Source organism: Megalobrama amblycephala, linkage group LG12 (genome assembly GCF_018812025.1).
Source record: "Megalobrama amblycephala isolate DHTTF-2021 linkage group LG12, ASM1881202v1, whole genome shotgun sequence".
NCBI classification, from domain to species: Eukaryota; Metazoa; Chordata; class Actinopteri; order Cypriniformes; family Xenocyprididae; genus Megalobrama; species Megalobrama amblycephala.
Genome location: NC_063055.1, coordinates 16,647,250 through 16,667,425, shown reverse-complemented (window position 1 = coordinate 16,667,425; position 20,176 = coordinate 16,647,250). Strand labels below are relative to the sequence as shown.

General features: G+C 40.3%; 2 protein-coding genes across 5 annotated transcripts in view; both read right to left on the bottom strand.

Annotated features, from left to right (window-relative positions):
• inpp5l (inositol polyphosphate-5-phosphatase L) overlaps positions 1–2,414 on the bottom strand; it is a 37,051-nt gene extending 34,637 nt beyond the window's left edge. Inside the window, 1 exon segment of the mRNA XM_048209217.1 lies at positions 1,949–2,414. Within this exon segment, the coding sequence (XP_048065174.1) occupies positions 1,949–2,008 (60 nt within the window). The 5' untranslated portion in view covers positions 2,009–2,414.
• An 8,462-nt stretch (positions 2,415–10,876) lies between these two features.
• Positions 10,877–20,176, bottom strand: part of LOC125279485 (glycerol-3-phosphate acyltransferase 4-like) — a 36,761-nt gene continuing 27,461 nt past the window's right edge. For all 4 annotated transcript variants that reach the window (XM_048209216.1, XM_048209213.1, XM_048209214.1 and 1 more), the window contains exons 11-13: positions 17,550–17,678; positions 14,974–15,053; positions 10,877–11,448 (exon numbers count right to left, since the gene is read on the bottom strand). In XM_048209216.1, coding sequence (XP_048065173.1) covers positions 11,340–11,448; positions 14,974–15,053; positions 17,550–17,678 — 318 coding nt within the window. In that variant the 3' untranslated portion in view covers positions 10,877–11,339. The remainder of the gene's footprint in view (positions 11,449–14,973; positions 15,054–17,549; positions 17,679–20,176) is intronic.

Here is a 20,176-nt window from a genome sequence, read left to right as displayed (position 1 = left end):
CACTTTATAATATTAATATTGAACCACTATACTCACATGAACTGATTTAAATATGTTTTTAGTATATTAATGGATCTTGAGAGAGGAAATGTCATTGCTGGCTATGCAGGTCTTACTGAGCCATCAGATTTCAACAAAAATATCTTAATTTGTGTTCCGAAGATAAACGAAGGTCTTACGGGTGTAGAACGACATGAGGGTGAGTAATAAATGACATTATTTTCATTTTTGGGTGAACTAACCCTTTAAGGTATCATGGTTTCCCTAAAAGTTGATTTTGAGAGGCTGTTTTCAACCTTTATTCTTTAAAACTATCTAGAATCTATTTTTATGTTACAGGTACTAATATTATCAAGTTATCATCATTTTTGGACTTTTTTGCCTTTATTTCAGAGGATAGTTGAGGCGAGACACTGATTGGGGAGAGGAGAGAAATCGGAATGATACAGAAGTTGTCACAGACTTTTCTTCCCTATTGTGATATTTATCCAAGTGAAATGGCTTTTGCAACAAGATAAAATGGTTGGGACTTCTTTTTTCTATCGGGAATTGACTGGATTGTTTACTACAGCTCTGATCTCATGTGAATGACAGGTTGTCTGTCCTAGCACTTAAAAACATCAGAGAAAAGATGTCTTGGAAGATGGAGGGAAAGTTACTTTGATTAAAGATTACGAGGGCACGTGAATTTAAAAACAATAATTATGCACACAGATAAACCATTTAATAAATACTGCAAAATTCTATAAAAAAATAAGATTTGCAAATTTTGATTTCTCATAATTTCTAAATCATCACTTACCACTTTAATGATGACTAGTATAATAAACAAGTACTAATGAAACTGAAAACAATACTAAAACGAAACTAATAACATAACAAAATTGGGTCTTCCAGTCTTAAAAAATGTAAAAACAACTTGCCATAAACTGCCAACTTTACTATTCACATGCAGTAATGCCAACATTACTATTCACACTTCTGAAAGCCCGTGTATAATTGTTTCTTTCTTCAGTATAGACTAACATTCTCCTGACTTATTCAAGATGTGCATAATTGCAGACCAGAGTTTGTAGTAGCCTATGTCGTGCTACAGGAGCTCAACTCCCCATTTTCGCGGTAACGCTTTGAAATATCTCACAACTGGTTGTCAGTTTCCTGTTTTATTTGAATACACACAGGCCGGTCGCGCGGTGTGTGATAGGTCGTTAGACCTGTGGGGAGGTGCTGTCAGACAGCACACCGTGAATGGGAGAGGATATCACTCTAGACTGGGGACTCGTGTGCTAGAAAGGCCCAGTGGAGCGAAAGAAACGTGAAGTGGGTTCACAGCAGTACCTGCAATATGGAGGAGCCGCATGAGAACGTCCAGCTGTATCATTGATGAGAGAGAGGCGTCGGAGCCACTCGCGCAGGACGCGTTCTTGCGTTCAAAAATAGCGAGACGCAGCGCTACGGAACGCTGGCGTCTCGAGATGTGTTTTAAAAGTTGAACTTCTTTTAACTTGATACGGCGACTTAAAACGAGACGCACAAAGCTGAAAAAGAAAAGAGTGTTTACAAAGTGTTTACATTAAAATATTATTTTTTTTAAAAAGCGCAGAATGACGCAAGAAGGCGTCCCTTGTGAACGGCCCCTTACAATATAACAACGGTTGAATTATAAATTTATATAGACTGAAATATAGCGCATTTCGGAGCCGTTTAAAACGCAGCTATTCATGTGGGTGATTTGGCCTACCTATATTCATATAAGGTTAACGACTATTTTTGAGATTACTTAAGAAAGCACAGATAGCGTTGAACAGCAGGTTACTAGTCTGCGTGCAGTTGAAAAGGAACCAGTTAAAATAACAAAAGTCGAAATAATTCGTTGCGTTACTCATTTATGATATTGAGTAATATTCCACCTGGAAAATAATAAGGAATTTAAACAGAGGCTACTTACATTGTCAAACAGTGATCCAACGTTTGCAGTGACTAGTAAGACGTCCGTGAACATCTCCATGATAAGAAGCGAGCTGGAAAAAAAGTCGAATCTTACGAAGGAAATCCCACTCGCAGCTCTTTAGTGGAGGAATAACAAACGGCTTACAGATAAGATTAGAAAAGTCTAGCTATCTTGCCCTGAATACAGAGCCCACGAGAGCGACGCTCGCATCTCCAGTCCTGCTGTCATGAGGAAACATTAACATTCACGGTGTTTCTCTTCTTCAGTTGCTCAGCGGTGGACACGGAGGGATTTCTCCTCCTGTCTTCATGGTAATTGGACTAGGTTCTTAAGCTGAATTAACCCAACGTCGAAGCATCTGTAGTCTCTGAGTTCCTACCTTGCCAGACTAAACCAAACTAGTTGCGCTGTCAATGTTATGTTGCATGTGAAGCTCCGCCCTGCACATGTAGTACTGTGAGCTACTGTACAAATGCGAAGCGTCAAAGTTTCCGTGTGTCAGTCAGACCCGACTGAAGCGAGGTATCTAGGCCTTCTGTACTTACTGAATTTGTGGTTACGTATACACACACACACACAAAAGCGATGCATATACATATATATACACAACACACACACATAGGCTATATATATATATATATATATATATATGTGTGTGTGTGTGTGTGTATATATATATATATATATATATATATATACACACACACACACACACACATATATATATATATATATATATATATATATATATATATATATATATATATATATATATACACACACACACACATATGTATGTAATGTATATACACCGATCAGGCATAACATTATGACCACCTTTATAATATTGTGTTGGTCCCTCTTTTGCTGCCAAAACAGCCCTGATCCGTCAAGGCATGGACTCCATTAGACCCCTGAAGGTGTGCTGTGGTATCTGGCACCAAGATGCTAGCAGCATATCTTTTAAGTCCTGTAAGTTGCGAGGTGGGGCCTCCATGGATCGGACTTGTTTGTTCAGCACATCCCACAGATGCTCGATTGGATTGAGATATGGGGAATTTGGAGGCCAAGTGAACAACTCAAACTCAATGTTGTGCCCCTCTTAAACCTCTTAAACCATAACTATTTTTGCTTTGTGGCAGGGCACATTAATTATCCTGCTGAAAGAGGCCAGAGCCACCAGGGAATACCGTTTCCATGAAAGGGTGAACATGGTTTGCAACAATGCTTAGGTAGGTGGTACGTGTCAAAGTAACATCCACATGGTTGGCAGGACCCAAGGTTTCCCAGCAGAGCATTGCCCAAAGCATCACACTGCCTCCTCCTGCCTTCTTCTCATAGTGCATCCTGGTGCCATGTGTTCCCCAGGTAAGTGACACACACGCACCCGGCCATCCACGTGATGTAAAAGAAAACGTGATTCATCAGACCAGGCCACCTTCTTCCATTGCTCCATGGTCCAGTTCTGATTCAAGTGCCCACTGTTGGCTCTTTCAGCGGTGGACAGGGGTCAGCATGGACACTCTGACTGGTCTGCAGCTATGCAGCCCCATACGCAACAAACTGCGATGCACTGTGTATTCTGACACCTTTCTGTCAGAACCAGTATTAACTTGAGTAATTTGAGCTACATTAGCCCGTCTGTTGGATCGGACCACACGGGCCAGCTTTCCCCCCCTGTGCATCAGTGAGCCTTGGCCGCCCGTGACTCTGTAGCCAGTTCACCACTGCTCTTTCCTTGGACCACTTTTGATACTGACCACTGCAGACCGGGAACACCCCACAAGAGCTGCAGTTTTGGAGATGCTCTGACCCAGTCGTCTAGCCATCACAATTTGGCTCTTGTCAAACTCACTCAAATCCTTATGCTTGCCCATTTTTCCTACTTCTAACACATCAACATATATTATATATGAGCGAGCAGACTGGGGCTATTTTGTTCAGTAACACTTATTTTGATTTACAAAAGTTGAATGTGTTTAAATGTCTGCAACCACATTGAAATCTGTTTTTGGAGTTCGGGTATTTTAGGTCACTAATCCAATAAGTAATTTTGTAACATGGATCATGTGAACTCTTTTGTTCAAAAGGTCAGATTTCCTTACACTGAAGCACAAGATGCTCTTTGGATCTTTCTCAAATGATGCTGGGGAACATGGTAATCAGGTTTTACACAAACTTATGTGGAGTGCAAACAACAGAAAGCAATTGAAGGCAAATTTCTAGGCCTCAGGTTTAGCTTACAATGTGTTATTGTTTAATGAAAATGTCATATGCAATATACATGGTATTTACTGATATCTCATGTAATGAGAATCCCACTGGCAATATTTAACAAAGAATATACAAAAACAAAACAAACAAAAACAGATGAATGTAGTTTCTGTTCTGCATCTGTGCTGTTGCAGTACCACAAATTAGATAAATGAACATGGCAGTTCATAATCTAGTTAGTTTGATGGATTCAGAGCTGGTAAAGGTAAGGTAATTGTGCAGAAACTGACGCACAAGATCACATGCCCAGTGTGCACTGGAAGACACTTAATTGGAGTCAGTTTGTCATTTTGAATGTTCCACCAAAACTGATTTGGAGATTTGGAACTCATCCCGTAATAATGCAAGAGTGATATTCACCAGATGTAAACCATTGGCTATTTTAAAGATCTGTTAATATCTAAATTGAATCCCCTGTACTAAACATGTGAAAACAATAAGCATGAGGCTTAATCGTGTATTCAGCATTCAGTTTTTTGTGTTGTGCTCTATCCATCAGCTCTTTGACCGGGTGAAGTCATTGTATCCCCTCTTGGTCTACAGGCTGTTACCTAACAATTGGCACTCTTCAAGTGAAATGTCACCATGAAGGAAAATCTCTGTTTCTCAGGTCAGACTCCAGCCCAGCAGCGGCAGGCTGAATGAATGTTTATAATTCATGTTAAGTGAAAGGACTCTGGCAGAACAACTTGTCCCTCTGCTTCAGTGCTTGACACAGTTCTCCAGACATACATCAATGTAGAGCCTAAAACCAATGTCCAGTTCTCCATTTGTTTTTTACAGCATGTAAAGCAGACCCGAAGACTCGGGAGGCGAACTAATAATTTCTGTTTCCTGTACAGAACCTATGGGATGTTGCGCATGCGCGGTCAACACAAAATGAATGAATCACTCTCTGAGACTTGTTCAAAATGAATTAATCATTTATGACCGAATCATCACTACTCAGCAGGCCTAGGACAGGCTTTTTGTGGGTGAGCCACTTCAGCTGCTGTACTAGGCCTTGAAGTGTATTCTTCATTTCCTTTGAGAAAAAGCAAAGGATAATAGAAACGCCTCCCATCATAAAATTGAAACTGAGAGAATGTTGTGTTGAAGTTCTTTTATTTACATATATGACATATTTAAATAGTTGTACATGACTTTATCACATTGGAACATTTTTTACTAACAATGACAAACAGGTGGATGTATTGGCAAGGTGCTGTTTTAGAGCGTGGCAGCAGTCAAATCACTGGCGACATTGTTATGACAGATAAACTGCGTTCCGTCAACACATACACCCACTCAACTCAACGTGGACGGTGACCTAATCCAATTTAATGACAATGTACAAATCTCACACCTTCTCCTTCAAGGCTGGATTAATCTAAAGGATTTTTGTAGTATCTACTGTGCATAATAGTAGCACTGTTTACTACAATATTAAAGAAAATGTCATAGACATGGTAAATGTTACTTATCCTCATGAGAGCCAGCAAAATAGTTTTTTTTTTAGATGTAAGATTTTTGTCATGTTTTAAATCCTCCCATGACAAGGCAAGTTTATAAGTTTATATTAACAGATGTTCTCCAACTTTCAATACAAAAAAATTGTCAATGACAGCTAATGAAAATTTGACCAGTTTTGTAACATTTCATAGGATTTTTTTTTACCGTATTGACCTGTAATGTCTCCCCACAGGTGAGAAGTAAATCATACACTACATTTGACAACTTACAAAATAAATAAATCATTAAACTATAAATAATAATGTACACATACATTATCGCTCAAAAGTTTGGGCTTAGTAAGATTTGTTTTTTTAAGAAATTGAGGATGCATTAAATGATGTCTATTTCAAATAAATGCTGTTCTTTTTAACTTTCTATTCAAAAATCCTGAAAAACATGTTTTTCATAAATATATTTAGCAGCACAACCATTTTCAACATTGATAATAATCAGAAATCATTAATATAATATAATATGCTAATTTTTAAGTAATAAATCAGCTAAGTAATATGCTGATTTGGTCCTCAAGAAACATGTGACACTGGAGACTGGACTAATGGCTGCTAAAAATTCAGCTTTGAATAATTCTGAATAAATTAACTTTTAAAAATACAATAAAATAGGTTTGTCATTACATTTCACAATATTACTGTTTTTACTGTATCTTTATCAAATAAGCGAGCATAACAGACTTTCAAAAAACATTTAATGGTAGTGGAATTACAAAATAAAACAATACTGTATTACTGCTACTTTTTATGCAATACAATAATTATTTTGCAGAAGTAGATGTTTTTGTGATGTCAGAGATGTCTTAAAACAATGAGAGGAAGTTGTCATGCCAAAACGGCCAACATTTTGTATCTCAGAAAAGCCTGTGAGTTTTAAGTTTTAAAGAGTAGATCAAATTGCTGGATCCCAGAAGGATACTGAACTGATGATGAATTGCAAAAATATTAGAGAAAAGGGCACAATGTCAGTGAATTGGAATAAGTCGTACATTAATAATGGCTCCCTCTACACCTATAGCTTCAATAGAATCTCCAGTTGAACCTCCAACATAAAGCTGAGAACTACATAAGCGTCCTTGAAAACAAGTTGACATGTTTTAACAAACTCTCACTACATTTCCACAGAGCCATTTATATGCGTTCAGTAACTGGTTTAAAAGTGTAAAGAACAGAGTCGTTCCCACATATTGAGCCCAGCAGCCGAATGGTTTCACATGCTGGTATGTGGTTGTACTATTTCAGATCACGGTTGAGCTCTAAAGCTTTAATTATACTTGAACTGTTTACTACAGGCATATGTCTTTAAAGATTTAATTAATAGAGACTACACAATATGGGGCCAATTTAATTCCACTTTCAAGCATGTAGATGAGGTATAATTATATTTAAATACATGTCACACTTTCTTGAATCAAAACTCGATCGTAGTGTGTACATGCCTCCTTGAGCTAATGTCCAGGCTCTGTGAGAGATGCTGCTCTTACAAAGGACAAATGGAATGACTATGATGATGGTTGAATGAGAAATCCTAATCTTGGTTGGTGCAAGATGGCTACACACACCCTTATAAAGGTTAAAGGATTAGTTCACTTTCAAATGAAAATTACCCTAAGCTTTACTCGCCCTCAAGCCATCCTAAATGTATATGACTTTCTTCTTTCTGATGAACACATTTGGAGATATATTAATAAATATCCTGACGCATCCGAGCTTTATAATGGCAGTGAACGGGACCGAGTGAACGAGTATGAGCTGAAAAAAAAAGTTCCTTCAATCCACATCCATCTATCATAAACGTACTCCACATGGCTCCGGGGGGTGGGGGGGACAATATGTTTGTGTAAAAAAATATATATTTAACAAGTTATGAAGTAAAATATATAGCTTCCGACTTATTCAACTTACGAAAAAAAACGGAACTGCGAGAGAAACTGTGAGAAAACAGACCCGGAGCCATGTGGAGTACACATACACATTTATGATGGATGGATGTGAATTAAAGGAACTTTCTTCAGCTCAAACTCGTTGGTCCCGTTCTCTGCCATTTTAAAGCTCAGATGCGTCAGGATATTTATTAAAATATCTCTGATTGTGTTCATCAGAAAGAAGAAAGTCATATACACCTAGGATGGCTTGAGGGTGAGTAAAGCTTGGGGTAATTTTCATTTGAAAGTGAACTAATCCTTTAATATATAGAACTTTGCAGCTTGAGTGTTATTTGAGAATGAGATATCATCCAATACAAATTAATCTTATTCATTAGAAGCCAAAAAGCTAAAGTGACTAAGAAACGGCTTTATACATGTGGCTCATGCCAGTCAAGCTTTCACACAATAAGCTAAACAAGCAAAATCTTGTTTGTCAGTGGTTGTAATCAAACATAGTCCTGAAAGGAAAGACACAGAGCAAAAAGTGTTCACGTTGTGAAAATACTATCTTGCATTATGAGCCCTTTAGTGTTATAGTTTTAGAGCTAGTTACAGTAGTTGCATACAGTGTTTGCTGCACTGGTATTTAGGAGGCTTTTTATGCCAATGTTTTTTTCTTCTTTTTTTAAAGGGATAGTTCACCCAAAACTGAAAATTTGATGTTTATCTGCTTACCCCCAGGGCATCCAAGATGTAGGTGACTTTGTTTCTTCAGTAGAACACAAATGATGATTTTTAACTCCAACTGTTGCGGTCTGTCAGCCGTATAATGCGTGTTAAAGGGAACTTTTATCAATAAGAGTCGAAAAACCTTGCATAGACAAATCCAAATTAAACCCTGCGGCTCGTGACGACATATTGATGTCCTAAGACACGAAATGATTGGTTTGTGCGAGAAACTGAACAGTATTTATATTAATTTTTTTTAACATTTTTTTCATATTTTTTGCCTCTAATACACCACTATGTCCAACTGCCTTGAGCATCCAGTGTGTGAGGTCTGAAAACGCGCTCTGATGACGGAAGTGATGTCTCGCGCGTATGTCAATGAGTGCAAGAGATCACTTCCAGCGTCAGAGTGCATTCAGTATTAGAGGTAAAAAATGATATAAATACTGTTTGGTTTCTCGCACAAACCGATCGTTTCATGTCTTAGGACATCAATGTGTCGTCACGAGCCGCAGGGTTTAATTTGGATTTGTCTGTGCATGTTTTTTTTTACTCTTATAGATGGAGTTCCCATTGCCATGCATTATATGACTGACAGACCACAACAGTTGGAGTTAAAAATCATCATTTGTGTTCTACTGAATAAACAAAGTCACCTACATCTTGGATGCGCTGGGGGTAAGCAGATTAACATCAAATTTTCATTTTTGGGTGATCTATCCCTTTAACAACAACATGGCAATTTCTTAGCTGAGTTAAGGCATGTTCAAGACTAACGTCCTGTGCGAAAATTCATTGCGATAAACATTTAAATTTGAACAACACAAACATTAGCATGCCGTCAAGCCAACACTTTTCTTATCTCTCTTCCATCGCACTGAAAATAAATTGGCCAACATGCCCAGAGCTGCTGCTATTACATAAAACTATGACTTGGTGGCATTCACAAACAGACACTTTTGCTAAGAGACAGATAATAGCAGAGAAAGAATCCGGAAGAATCCGTCCCAAAGCATAGTATATTGAAAGAGTATACCAAAAGTCCCCAGATGGTCTACAATTTTCTGTAGATTTTCGAAGTGTAGATCCATGCACACTAACACTAATATTGCCCACAACACATTTCGGTTTGGAGGAGGATTAGGTTCAGAACTACAAACACGAATAAAAAGTGTTAAAAAACTACAAAAATGGCAGATGTGCGACGGTTAAGTACAGAGGTTTAGATAAAGTGAATAATATGTTAATGTTATCCATGTTATATTTCATCTGCAACAACAATGTAAACTTTTATAAAGATCCATTTGGCCATTAACTTTTAAATATGAATATGCTACTTCTTTTCTCTCCAATATGGTGGGAAATGAAATGAAATGAAATGAAATGTGGAGTGTTAACTGTGACAAGACAGGCCAGTTTACGGTGACAGGATGCACATAACTAAGCGACAGAGCATCTGTTAAAGACACTATATTATGAGGTGATAGTATGTCCCAAAGCTTGTCTACTCTTCTGTTACACACTCAAAAGTATGTACTTTTTCTTCACAAAAAGAGTACTTTTAGGGCGTAGTATAAGTAGGCGAATTGGGACGCAGCATGGGTCGCTTGTCTCTGTACTCGTGTATTTGGTGTTCTGAACAGCTGTTTAAAAAAAAACATAAAATACAGTTCCTTCCTTCTCCGTGACTTAATGTTCATTTAGCCTGTCTGCCTTTTTTTACACATTGGTCTAAACAGAAAAAATATATATATATAAAAAAAAATAAAATAAAAAAATCAAACAGGAAAATCTATTAAATTGTGGTGTGAACAGGACTTTATAGCACAACATGTCAAATTCACTAACAAAATGATTGTTTTTAATTAACAGACGAACACAGGAGTCATTGTCTGAATCAGATCAGATTATTCAAAATGAGTTGAGAACCAATAACTCTTTGAAAGCAATGTTAAAGATGCAAATTTTGTTGTAATAAAAAGTATTTTTTTTAAATAATATGTTTAAATAGTCTTGTTATTGCTTAACAAGTTGTCCCAATTTTAGGGTTGGTTGATGTGAAAATAAAAATAAATCCTTTAGGAAACATATACAGTACATACTGCATTGTTTAAACATCACAAATAATGGTTTTAATCTGAATGTATGCAGTACCTGAAGAACATGAAAAGTTCATTGAGTTTTCAATTGGCTTCAATTGGCCAATATCATTAAGACTCTTAAGATTTGACTTCCAGATGTGAATGGAAATGGCAAGGAGTTCTGGATCTGTCACACAATGATGAAAAAAAATCTAACAATATATAACAAATTCTTCTCAAACCCTTCACACAGGCTTGATTGTTTACATAGAGGTATTTTGAAAGATTAATGCAGATTATTTGTCTGCAAAGGTAAGTATAACCTTGATATCTTTAAATTAAATCGCCGGTTTGCCATGCATATTTCTGCTGTTTTCTCCTGTTAAAATCCAGGATTAAAGTGACTCATGCAGCAGAAGTATAGCAGAGAGATGGAAGTGAATAACAGAAAACTCATGGACACCTACGTGCAGCCTGATGAGGCGTTTCCTTGAACCATTCATGGCCATCAATTTTAATAGTTTATTGCATCCTAATGATACGTTAAGAGTAAATGATAATAAGAGAAAAAGAAAGAAAACATTAAATTAAAATTTTTTAAAAAACTAACCAAGTAATAAACAAAAAAAGAGAAAGAAACCATTAAACTATCACATTGCATCTTTATGACTCCTCATGAGCCACCCGGCCACTACAGACTGAAACACGCTACACTGGCTTCGGTCAAAGGAACATCAAAACACGTCTCGTGGTGTGCTTTGATCACGACCTGACCTAACACTGGACAAGCTTTGATCCTTTTTCACAAAGAGGGATAATTAAACAAGGACAGCTCTTGTGATTTGATGCAAAACAAATCCATAGCGTCGTTGTCCAGGTCTCTGAACCGTCTCTTGCCCTCCAGGTCCTCACCTGAATCATCTTCCTCTCCTCAAGAACGACTGCGGTCTGCTTGAGTTCCAACCAAAATGTTGCTGTAGATTTTTTGTTGCTCCTCTTTGAAAGTATCTTTCACTTTCCCTCTTTTCAACCCACCATCCCTAAAGAGAAAAACAAAGTTTCAACTAAATTCTTATTTACCTCTAAAAAAATAAAAATAAAAAGACATTTATCTGAGGAAACCAGCTTTAATATGGCTAAGCTGGTTTGCTGGTCTCTCAAGGCCCAGAAATTCTGCTCTGTCTCACGCAAAGTTGAGAGCGTAAGCATTTCGATGTATGCTCCTTTGGCCTTGAGCATGGAAAGACGCGTTTGATGTGTGCACACCTTCAAATGGACTTTGTTTTCAAGCGTTTAAAGGTGCCCTAGAACAAAAGATGTAATATAAGTCTATGGTGTCCCCTGAATGTGTCTGTGAAGTTTCAGCTCAAAATACCCCATAGATTTTTTTTTATTAATTTTTTTTACTGCCTATTTTGGGGCATCATTATAAACGCGCCGATTTATGCTGCGGCCCCTTTAAATCGCGTGCTCTCCACCCACGGAGCTCGCGCTTGCCTTAAACAGTGCCTTAACAAAGTTTACACAGCTAATATAACCCTCAAAATGGATCTTTACAAAGTGTTCGTCATGCATGCGACATGCATGCGTCGGTATTGTATACTGTTATATTGTTTACATCTTATTCTGAATGAGTTTGAGACTGTTCTCCGTGGCTAACGGCTAATGCTACACTGTTGGAGAGATTTATAAAGAATGAAGTTGTGTTTATGAATTATACAGACTGCAAGTGTTTAAAAATGAAAATAGCGACGGCTCTTGTCTCTGTGAATACAGTAAGAAACGATGGTAACTTTAACCACATTTAACAGTACATTAGCAACATGCTAACGAAACATTTAGAAAGACAATTTATAAATATCACTAAAAATATCATGTAATCATGGATCATGTCAGTTATTATTGCTCCATCTGCCATTTTTCACTGTTGTTCTTGCTTGCTTACCTAGTCTGATGATTCACCTGTGCAGATCCAGACGTTAATACTGGCTGCCCTTGTCTAATGCCTTTCATAATGTTGGGAACATGGGCTGGCATATGCAAATATTGGGGGCGTACACCCCGACTGTTACGTAACAGTTGGTGTTATGTTGAGATTCGCCTATTCTTCGGAGGTCTTTTAAACAAATGAGATTTATATAAGAAGGAGGAAACAATGGAGTTTGAGACTCACTGTATGTCATTTCCATGTACTGAACTCTTGTTATTTAACTATGCCAAGATAAATTCAATTTTTCATTTGAGGGCACCTTTAAGTTACTCACACGTGCGCAGTTGGGCTGTAAGCGGACGATGTGTGCAAACATCTGTGAACCCTCCTGATGACTAAGGGGGCTTTCGCAATGGCAGTTTAGTTCGAAACTGAGCACGGTTCACATGAAAAAAAATCGCTAATGTGAAAGCTGTCATGCAAACCCGGGTGCACACTGAGGTACCAAACCCGAGACTACCTGAAGGAGGTGGTTGCATTAGAACTATGCTGCGGTTCACGTGAATATGAAAGCAACACGGACTCGGGTGCGCATTTGTTCAGGAAGTAACCTGCGCATGCATTTTAGCTGATTATAATGTATTAACTTCAATAATACACATGTAAGAGATGATAGTGTTGATGATTTATCTTGGATTCGAGCCTGCAGTGTATTCGCGCTTTGTGAGTGCAATCAGAGTGGCAAATGAATGGTAATCAGCTGTCTTCACAAAAAAGTCTGTTTGCAAGCAGCGGAAAACCATCCACATGCGACGCACATACAGTAAACTCAAGTGTCGTTTACTCTGCTGCACACAATAGCACCAAATTAATAAAAAAACACAATTTACTGATCCGCGTTCTGTTTTCTATCATGCACCATGCACGTCTGTGATGACGTGAGATGAATGCAAACACACCAGGGTTCGATAGAATCAATTTGAGTGTGAAACCAGACCAATCGCGCCCGGGCTTTGCCTGTAGCAAACGAGCCCAGTGTGAAAGCCCCCTAAAAGTGATGAAAATTACCTCACGCGGACAATCGCTGCAAAATGCGGACGGCTGAAGTATACTTTGGGCTAGACAAGTCTGTCAGCTGGTTTTAGAAGGGTTTTGGGCACTTGTCAGGCTAGGAGATTTTAGTTTAGTAATTAGATAATTTTAGTTTTAGTCTAGTCTTTGTGTCAAGCGGTAATTTTAGTTTTTATTAGTTTTAGTCACGTTCATACTCTTTTTAGTCTAGTCAAGTTTCAGTCGACTAAAAGTCTAAGCATTTTAGTCTTATTTTAGTCAGAATTATCCATGACTATTTTAGTCTAATTTTAGTCAGTGAAAATTGTATTTTAGTCTCTTTTTAGTAATGCAATTCTATTTAACACAAGTACCTAGTAGTATAGACGAAACCAAAATTTTCTTTTAGCCAAACCCATTTCAAACAAGGTTATCTTATTATATTATTGTTTTGTTTTGTTTTTTTGTTTGACATGGAATAACTCAGGAAGGCAATAAGATCAGAGAAAAATTATTTTTTGGTGATGCTCTCCTACATGTGAGCTGCATCTGATTCAAATTTTGTGGCATAAAGTATAGTTAAAGTGTTATTCGTTTTTTCGCAGATAGATGGCGCCCACGGGCGGTAAACTCCGGTTTAGAGGCGCTTCTCAGGACTCGTTAGGAGTTTTTCAAAATGGTTAGATGCATTAAAAAGCTGTTTCTAAGCATTAAGATGATACCTATTTTGTGTTATTCCACGTTGGAAAACATAGATGGTACATGCATTGGATACACACTGCATCCCGGAAAGAGACACGTTTTTAGCCAAGTATGTTAAATCATTTCCTGTGTAATATCTTGTGAACAACGCAATATATTATGTTGATTTTGGATTCATTTAGTAAGAATCTGCTTTAAATAATGATTTATATGAATGAAATAATGCATTTTCTATGATCTGTGCATTTTTTTATGAAGTTATGAGCACGTGAAATCTACATATTTCCCTTTCTCTGTGTTAGACTTAACTTTGTTTGTTGTCATTTACGCTAACTCATTGCAGCTGCATCTTCTAAATAATGCCGCGAGTGGGGCTTGAGAAAGTGACATCGCCTGCGTCTGCGCAGTGTGACCTGATGCGAGTCTGAAGTGAGACACAGGAAACAGAAATACTGCAAAATAATAATAATAACACAACTAAACGAGACGAAATAACGTTATAACATTTCGTCTCGTCTCGTTTTGGTCAACGAAAATTAAGAGACATTTTAGCATAGTTTTTATTTTGTAAACCACATTTAGTCTCGTTTTTATTCGTCAACAGTATTGCATTATACGTTTAATTATAGTCATCGTCACATGACCAGCATTTACGTCGCGTCTCGTCTCGTTTTCGTCATGTGATAAATATTCGTTGACAACGATATTTAGTCATGATTTTTGTTGACAAAAGCAACACTACTAGGAGACCAGCTTAAACCAGCTAAGACCAAACATTTTCTGTTTTAAGACAGCCAGTTGTCACTTATCTCTCCATCTACAGCTTATATTAGTATTTTTATATTGCTCCTCTTTAGCCTCAACATAGCTGAGTCAGACTTACCACAGCAGGTCCACCAGACCACCCTGTCTGGCAATGGCTGCCTTTACTCTGTTAGCAAACTGCACTGCATCCTCATCTTCCTGAGGGAGACAAAACAGACCTTGACAAAAACCTTGATCTTGTGCTTTAAGAGTTTAAAATGTTTCATATTGTTTCAATTATTTTTACCATTTTCAGTTAAAGGGGTAGTTCACCAAAACATTCAGTTCACCCAAACTTCTCTCATCATTTACTCACCCTCATGTCATTCCAGTTGTGTATGACTTTCACAAACAAACACAAACAAAAATCTAATGTAAGTGCATTGTGAATTTTCATTTTTGGGTGAACTATCCCTTTAATAGCATGTTTACATAAAACTGAACAGTACATTTTCTTAAATATTAAAGTGCCCCTATTATGTTATTTTATGCCCTCTACACATTGACCGATTTTGGGCTGTCCCAGATGAAAGATGACCAATCGTGGCGATTACTGTGGTCGAGTCTCTTAAACGGTGGTCATAAAGTGAGAGAGGTTCAAATACGGAAGTTGTAGATAGCCTGCGATAATTTTCTGAAAGTGTCTATCTACATCTATGACCTACATCTACTGAATAGCCAATAAAAAAAGCAACATGAAATGAGGTATTGATCAACACAACATGGTGCTAAAACCTAAAGCTCAACAAGCTTCATTTACAAAATTGGCATGCCAATTTGCGTCTTTTCCCTAGCCATGACCACGTACATATTCTCCTCTTTCACTTCCTTCTCTTTTTTCAGCGGACGTAAAAACCACAATTGCCAATGTGTGATTCATCTTGCTTTATTTGTTTACGACTAGCACATGCTGACTGTGATGGACAGGCCATCTGTCCAGGGTGCTTTCCCCTGCCTCTGGCCTAGGAAACTGGGATAGGCTCCAGTCCCCTGGCTTATAAGTTCATATAAGGAATAAAGAGAGAAAGAGAAGAGCGCATGGTGATAACGTTTTATTCTTCTATACTAACTTCCGTCATAGCCTATGATTCAATAGGTGTCATCATTGTATAGTCTAAATACATGTCATCCCCAAGTTTATTAAATACGCAGTCTGTATCAGGCATTAAAGGGTTAGTAGAGAATACTTTTTGTGCGCAAAAAACAAAACAATAATAACGACTTTATTCAACAATATCTTCTGTTTCATTTTCATACTGAGCTTACTACGTCACCAGCATAAGGATTATGACAGGGAAGAGATTTTTGAATAAAGTTGTTATTTTTGTTTTGTTATTGCGCACAAAAAGTATTCTTATCGCTTCATAAAATTAAGGTTGAACCACTGCAGTCACGTCGACTGTTTTAACAATGACTTTAGTACCTTTCTGGACCTTAAAAGTGTTGATTATATTGCTGTCTATGGACGAGTCATATGCCTCTCGGATTTCATCAAAAACATCTTAATTTGTGTTCTGAAGATGAACAAAGGTCTTAGGGGTGTGGTACGACATGAGGGTGAGCAATTAATGACAGAATTTTCATTTTTGGGTGAACTAACCCTTTAAAGTTTCTTAATTTTGTTTTGGAGGTCTCCTACAATAGGCTTACATGCATCCGAGGTCGAAAAACACTTTAATTTTCTCATAATATACACGGCACAAAACCACATTTCTCAAAGAGTTTGAAAATGGTTTGTTTGAAGAATCAGTCTCTCTAAACCCCTCCTTTCCGAGAGCGCGTGTCGGAAATAAAACGCCTACTACCATATCTGAATTTGGCTCCGGAGGCTTCCTCAGCTCTTGATGCACAGTGATACAAACAGTAACAATGGTGTTGGTTTTTCCGTATCAATTACAACGCAAGTCCTCATCCTTTTGAAGTGCATGCAAAGTGGATTCGCAGCACTGAAAACAGCATCTTCTCAACATTTTAACAACACAAACCAAACTCTTCCAGGCCTCAAAGGAGGTCAAAGGAGATGCTTCACAGGCAGCCAATGAAGAACATTGGTAAGCATTATGCAAATTTGCTACATTGTTACGTAGGCATGCAACAGGAAGTGAGACTGGAATTGCTGATGACTTGTTTCAGCAGTTCAAAATCGATTCTTTCTTTTAGGAGATAACTTTATTTGTCATGTACTTTGATCTTTAAAACTTTATGGACCATTTGCATTCACAAACAGCTATATGAAAGGTAATATTCGAGCACTTTAAAACAACCTATAAGTACACCAAGGATGGGCTTTAACATTATTCCAGTGATTTTCCAGAGAACTTCTGCAACATTCAAGGTGGGACGGATCGAATAAACACATCATTTACCTATGGTGACCATTTCTGGTATTTTTGAGAGCTTAGAGCTTACACGCATTAAAAACAATGGTTTATTTGTTTATTTGCATGCCCACATGCAAAAACAGATGTCTATTTCCAATCTGTGGTGGGTGGACAAAACTTCAGACAGATGTCCAAACCCACTCAGGCTCATTTGTGCTTGATTTGTGTATTAAATGTACCAATGCAAAATGGGCAAGGCAATGCAAGTCATTCATACCACAGAGATTTTACTGCATTTACAGAGATGATGAGTTTGCGTGCGTGCCGGCCTTACCTGACGGCTCATCGGAGGCAGGTACCACACGCTGCAGACGATGGCCCAGCTACTCATCATTCGGAGCAGATAATTCACCATCCCAAACTTACTGCTGTTCCAGAAGGCATCCCCAAACCGAGGGTCATACTAGAAAAACACAAAAACACAAATAAAATACAGTCCAATCCCCATCATAATGCTGATGAAAAACTTTATTTTCTTAAAGGTGCTAAAGAGGATCTTTCCGTCGACTGAGAAACCAAAGACTGTTAGTGAGTTTTTGAAATGAGCGCATGCGTAAGAACAACCCCCCTCCTTCACAGCTCAATTCGAGGGAACGCCTCCCAAAACTCGTGCACGAGTATTGGAACACGAGTGTTTACCACCGGCATTCGCTGTGTCGTGTTAGTGGATTCATTATGTCGGACTCACCGCAGGTAACTCATAATCTGCAGTTGTTATTCTTGTCTCCTGACAAAAACATTGCATGCGGCGCCTGTGGAGTGTGGAAAGTTACTGGAGCGCGCAGCCGCGCTCGTCTCTCACAAGGAACGTCATGGCAGTGATTGACAAGCCAGAGGGCCAATCCGCGAACGTCTCTCACAAGGAACGTCATGGCAGTGATTGAAAAGCCAGATGGCCAATCGTTTACGCGATGATTGCGTAAACGATTGTGTGGCGAGGGGGGCGTGGTTTAGCGGGGTCTGCAACAGGAGGGAGTGTCTGGGGATGTGCGGTGATTGAACGGGTTGAATGTAAATCACGAACACCTGTTTCTCGTTCCAGTAATTGGCGTGGAGACAGGATAAAACGCCAGGAGAAGCAGGAGCGTGTGAGAGAGAGAGGGACTGCTGACAGTCGGACTGAGTGAGCTGTGCTCGTTTCGTGGAGTGAAGCCCGTCCTTGGATGTGGAATTATTGAGTGTGCGTTGCACCGTCTTTTTGTTTATGTGTTTGATATTTTTCTCTGGTGAGAATAAAGACTGTCAGCAGCCCAAAGCCGATCCCTGTCCTCTTCCTTCCTTCGATACAAGAACTTCTATTACACTGGTGCCGAAACCCGGGAAGGAAGACGGAAGCCGCCGCCATGCAGGCAACCTCCGCCGCGGGAACGCCGTTTGCGGACATCATCTCATCCCTCGCGGCCCTTCATCAAGAACAACATCGGGCCCTGCTAGATCTCAGGAACGATCAGGAGCGCCGCTTCGAGGCGATCGTACAGGGCCAACAGGAGGACCGCGAGAGGTTCCGGAGCTGGATAGACCGGGAGGTTCCCGCGGAGACCAGCGTGGCAGCTGCTGGATCCTTCCAGCTGCCACTACAGAAGATGGGCCCGCAAGACGACCCGGAGGCCTTCCTGGACCTGTTTGAGAAGTCGGCTGAGGTGTCAGGTTGGCCCCGGGACCAGTGGCCCATGCGGCTCGTCCCGCTGCTTTCGGGCGAGTCGCAGGTGGCAGCACAGCAGCTGCCCATCCAGAACCTCCTGGTCTTCAACGACCTCAAGAGGGCCATCCTACAGCGGGTCGGCCGCTCCCCCGAGCAGCATCGTCAGCGTTTCCGGTCTCTGGAGCTGGGGGAGGCGGGCCGGCCCTTCGTGTTGGCCCAACAGCTCCGGGACTCGTGCCGCAAATGGCTGATGGCCGACGGAGGCGACGTGGAGCAGATGATCGATCGTGTGGTGCTGGAACAGTTCACCACTCGGCTCCCGAAGAAGACCGCCGAGTGGGTCCAGTGCCACCGGCCCACGTCGCTGGATTCGGCCATCCAATTGGCGGAGGACCACCTGGTGCGTGCCCAGGGGTCGGCGAACCCCTGCCATCTGTCTCTCTCTCTCCCTCTCTTCCTCCCCTCTCTCTCTCCAGACCTGTACCTCTACCTAGGTCCCGTCCGCCCGGCCCGCCTCGTGTTCCGCCCCGGGGGCGGGGTGGAACGGATCATCGGCCGTTCGTGGCGCCGAGAGGCCCGCCCAGGGGGGCGGGACTGGCCACCGCCGGGCTGGACCCCGCGCCTGCTTCTCCCCTCTCTCCACGCCAATCATTCGGCCCGTTCTCCACCACTGGAGCGGCGGGCAGGTCTGGGCCGGCCTGTTGGCGTTGCGGGGACCCGGATCATTTCATAGACCGGTGTCCAGTGATGGAGGTGGGGACATTGATCCGGGTCCCGGACGATCTGCAGGTCGCCCCCGGTCAAGCTGGTCAGTACCAGATACCAGTGAGTATCAAGGGGGGTACATATCAGGCTTTGGTGGACTCGGGTTGTAACCAAACCTCCGTGCATCAAAGCCTGATTTCATCCGGGGCATTGGATACAGGCCGCGTGGTTAAGGTACGGTGTGTGCACGGGGATATCGCGAGTTATCCGTTGGTGTCAGTCGGGATTCTATTTAGGGGTCAAAAGCATAGTGTGGAGGTGGCAGTTAATCCGCACCTCCGGCACCCGATAATTTTGGGGACGAATTGGCCCGCATTTAATAAATTATTGGGACATTTATGCTCGGGTGCCTCTTGGAGTAAATGTACGCGGGGAAGGGAAGTGCGAGTGCAGGCGGGGGAGACTGACCGGGGACCAGTGGTGACTGCCTCAGGGGAACAGAGCGGGATCGGGAGACTGATTCTCTCGGACCGTGATGATTTTCCCCTGGAGCA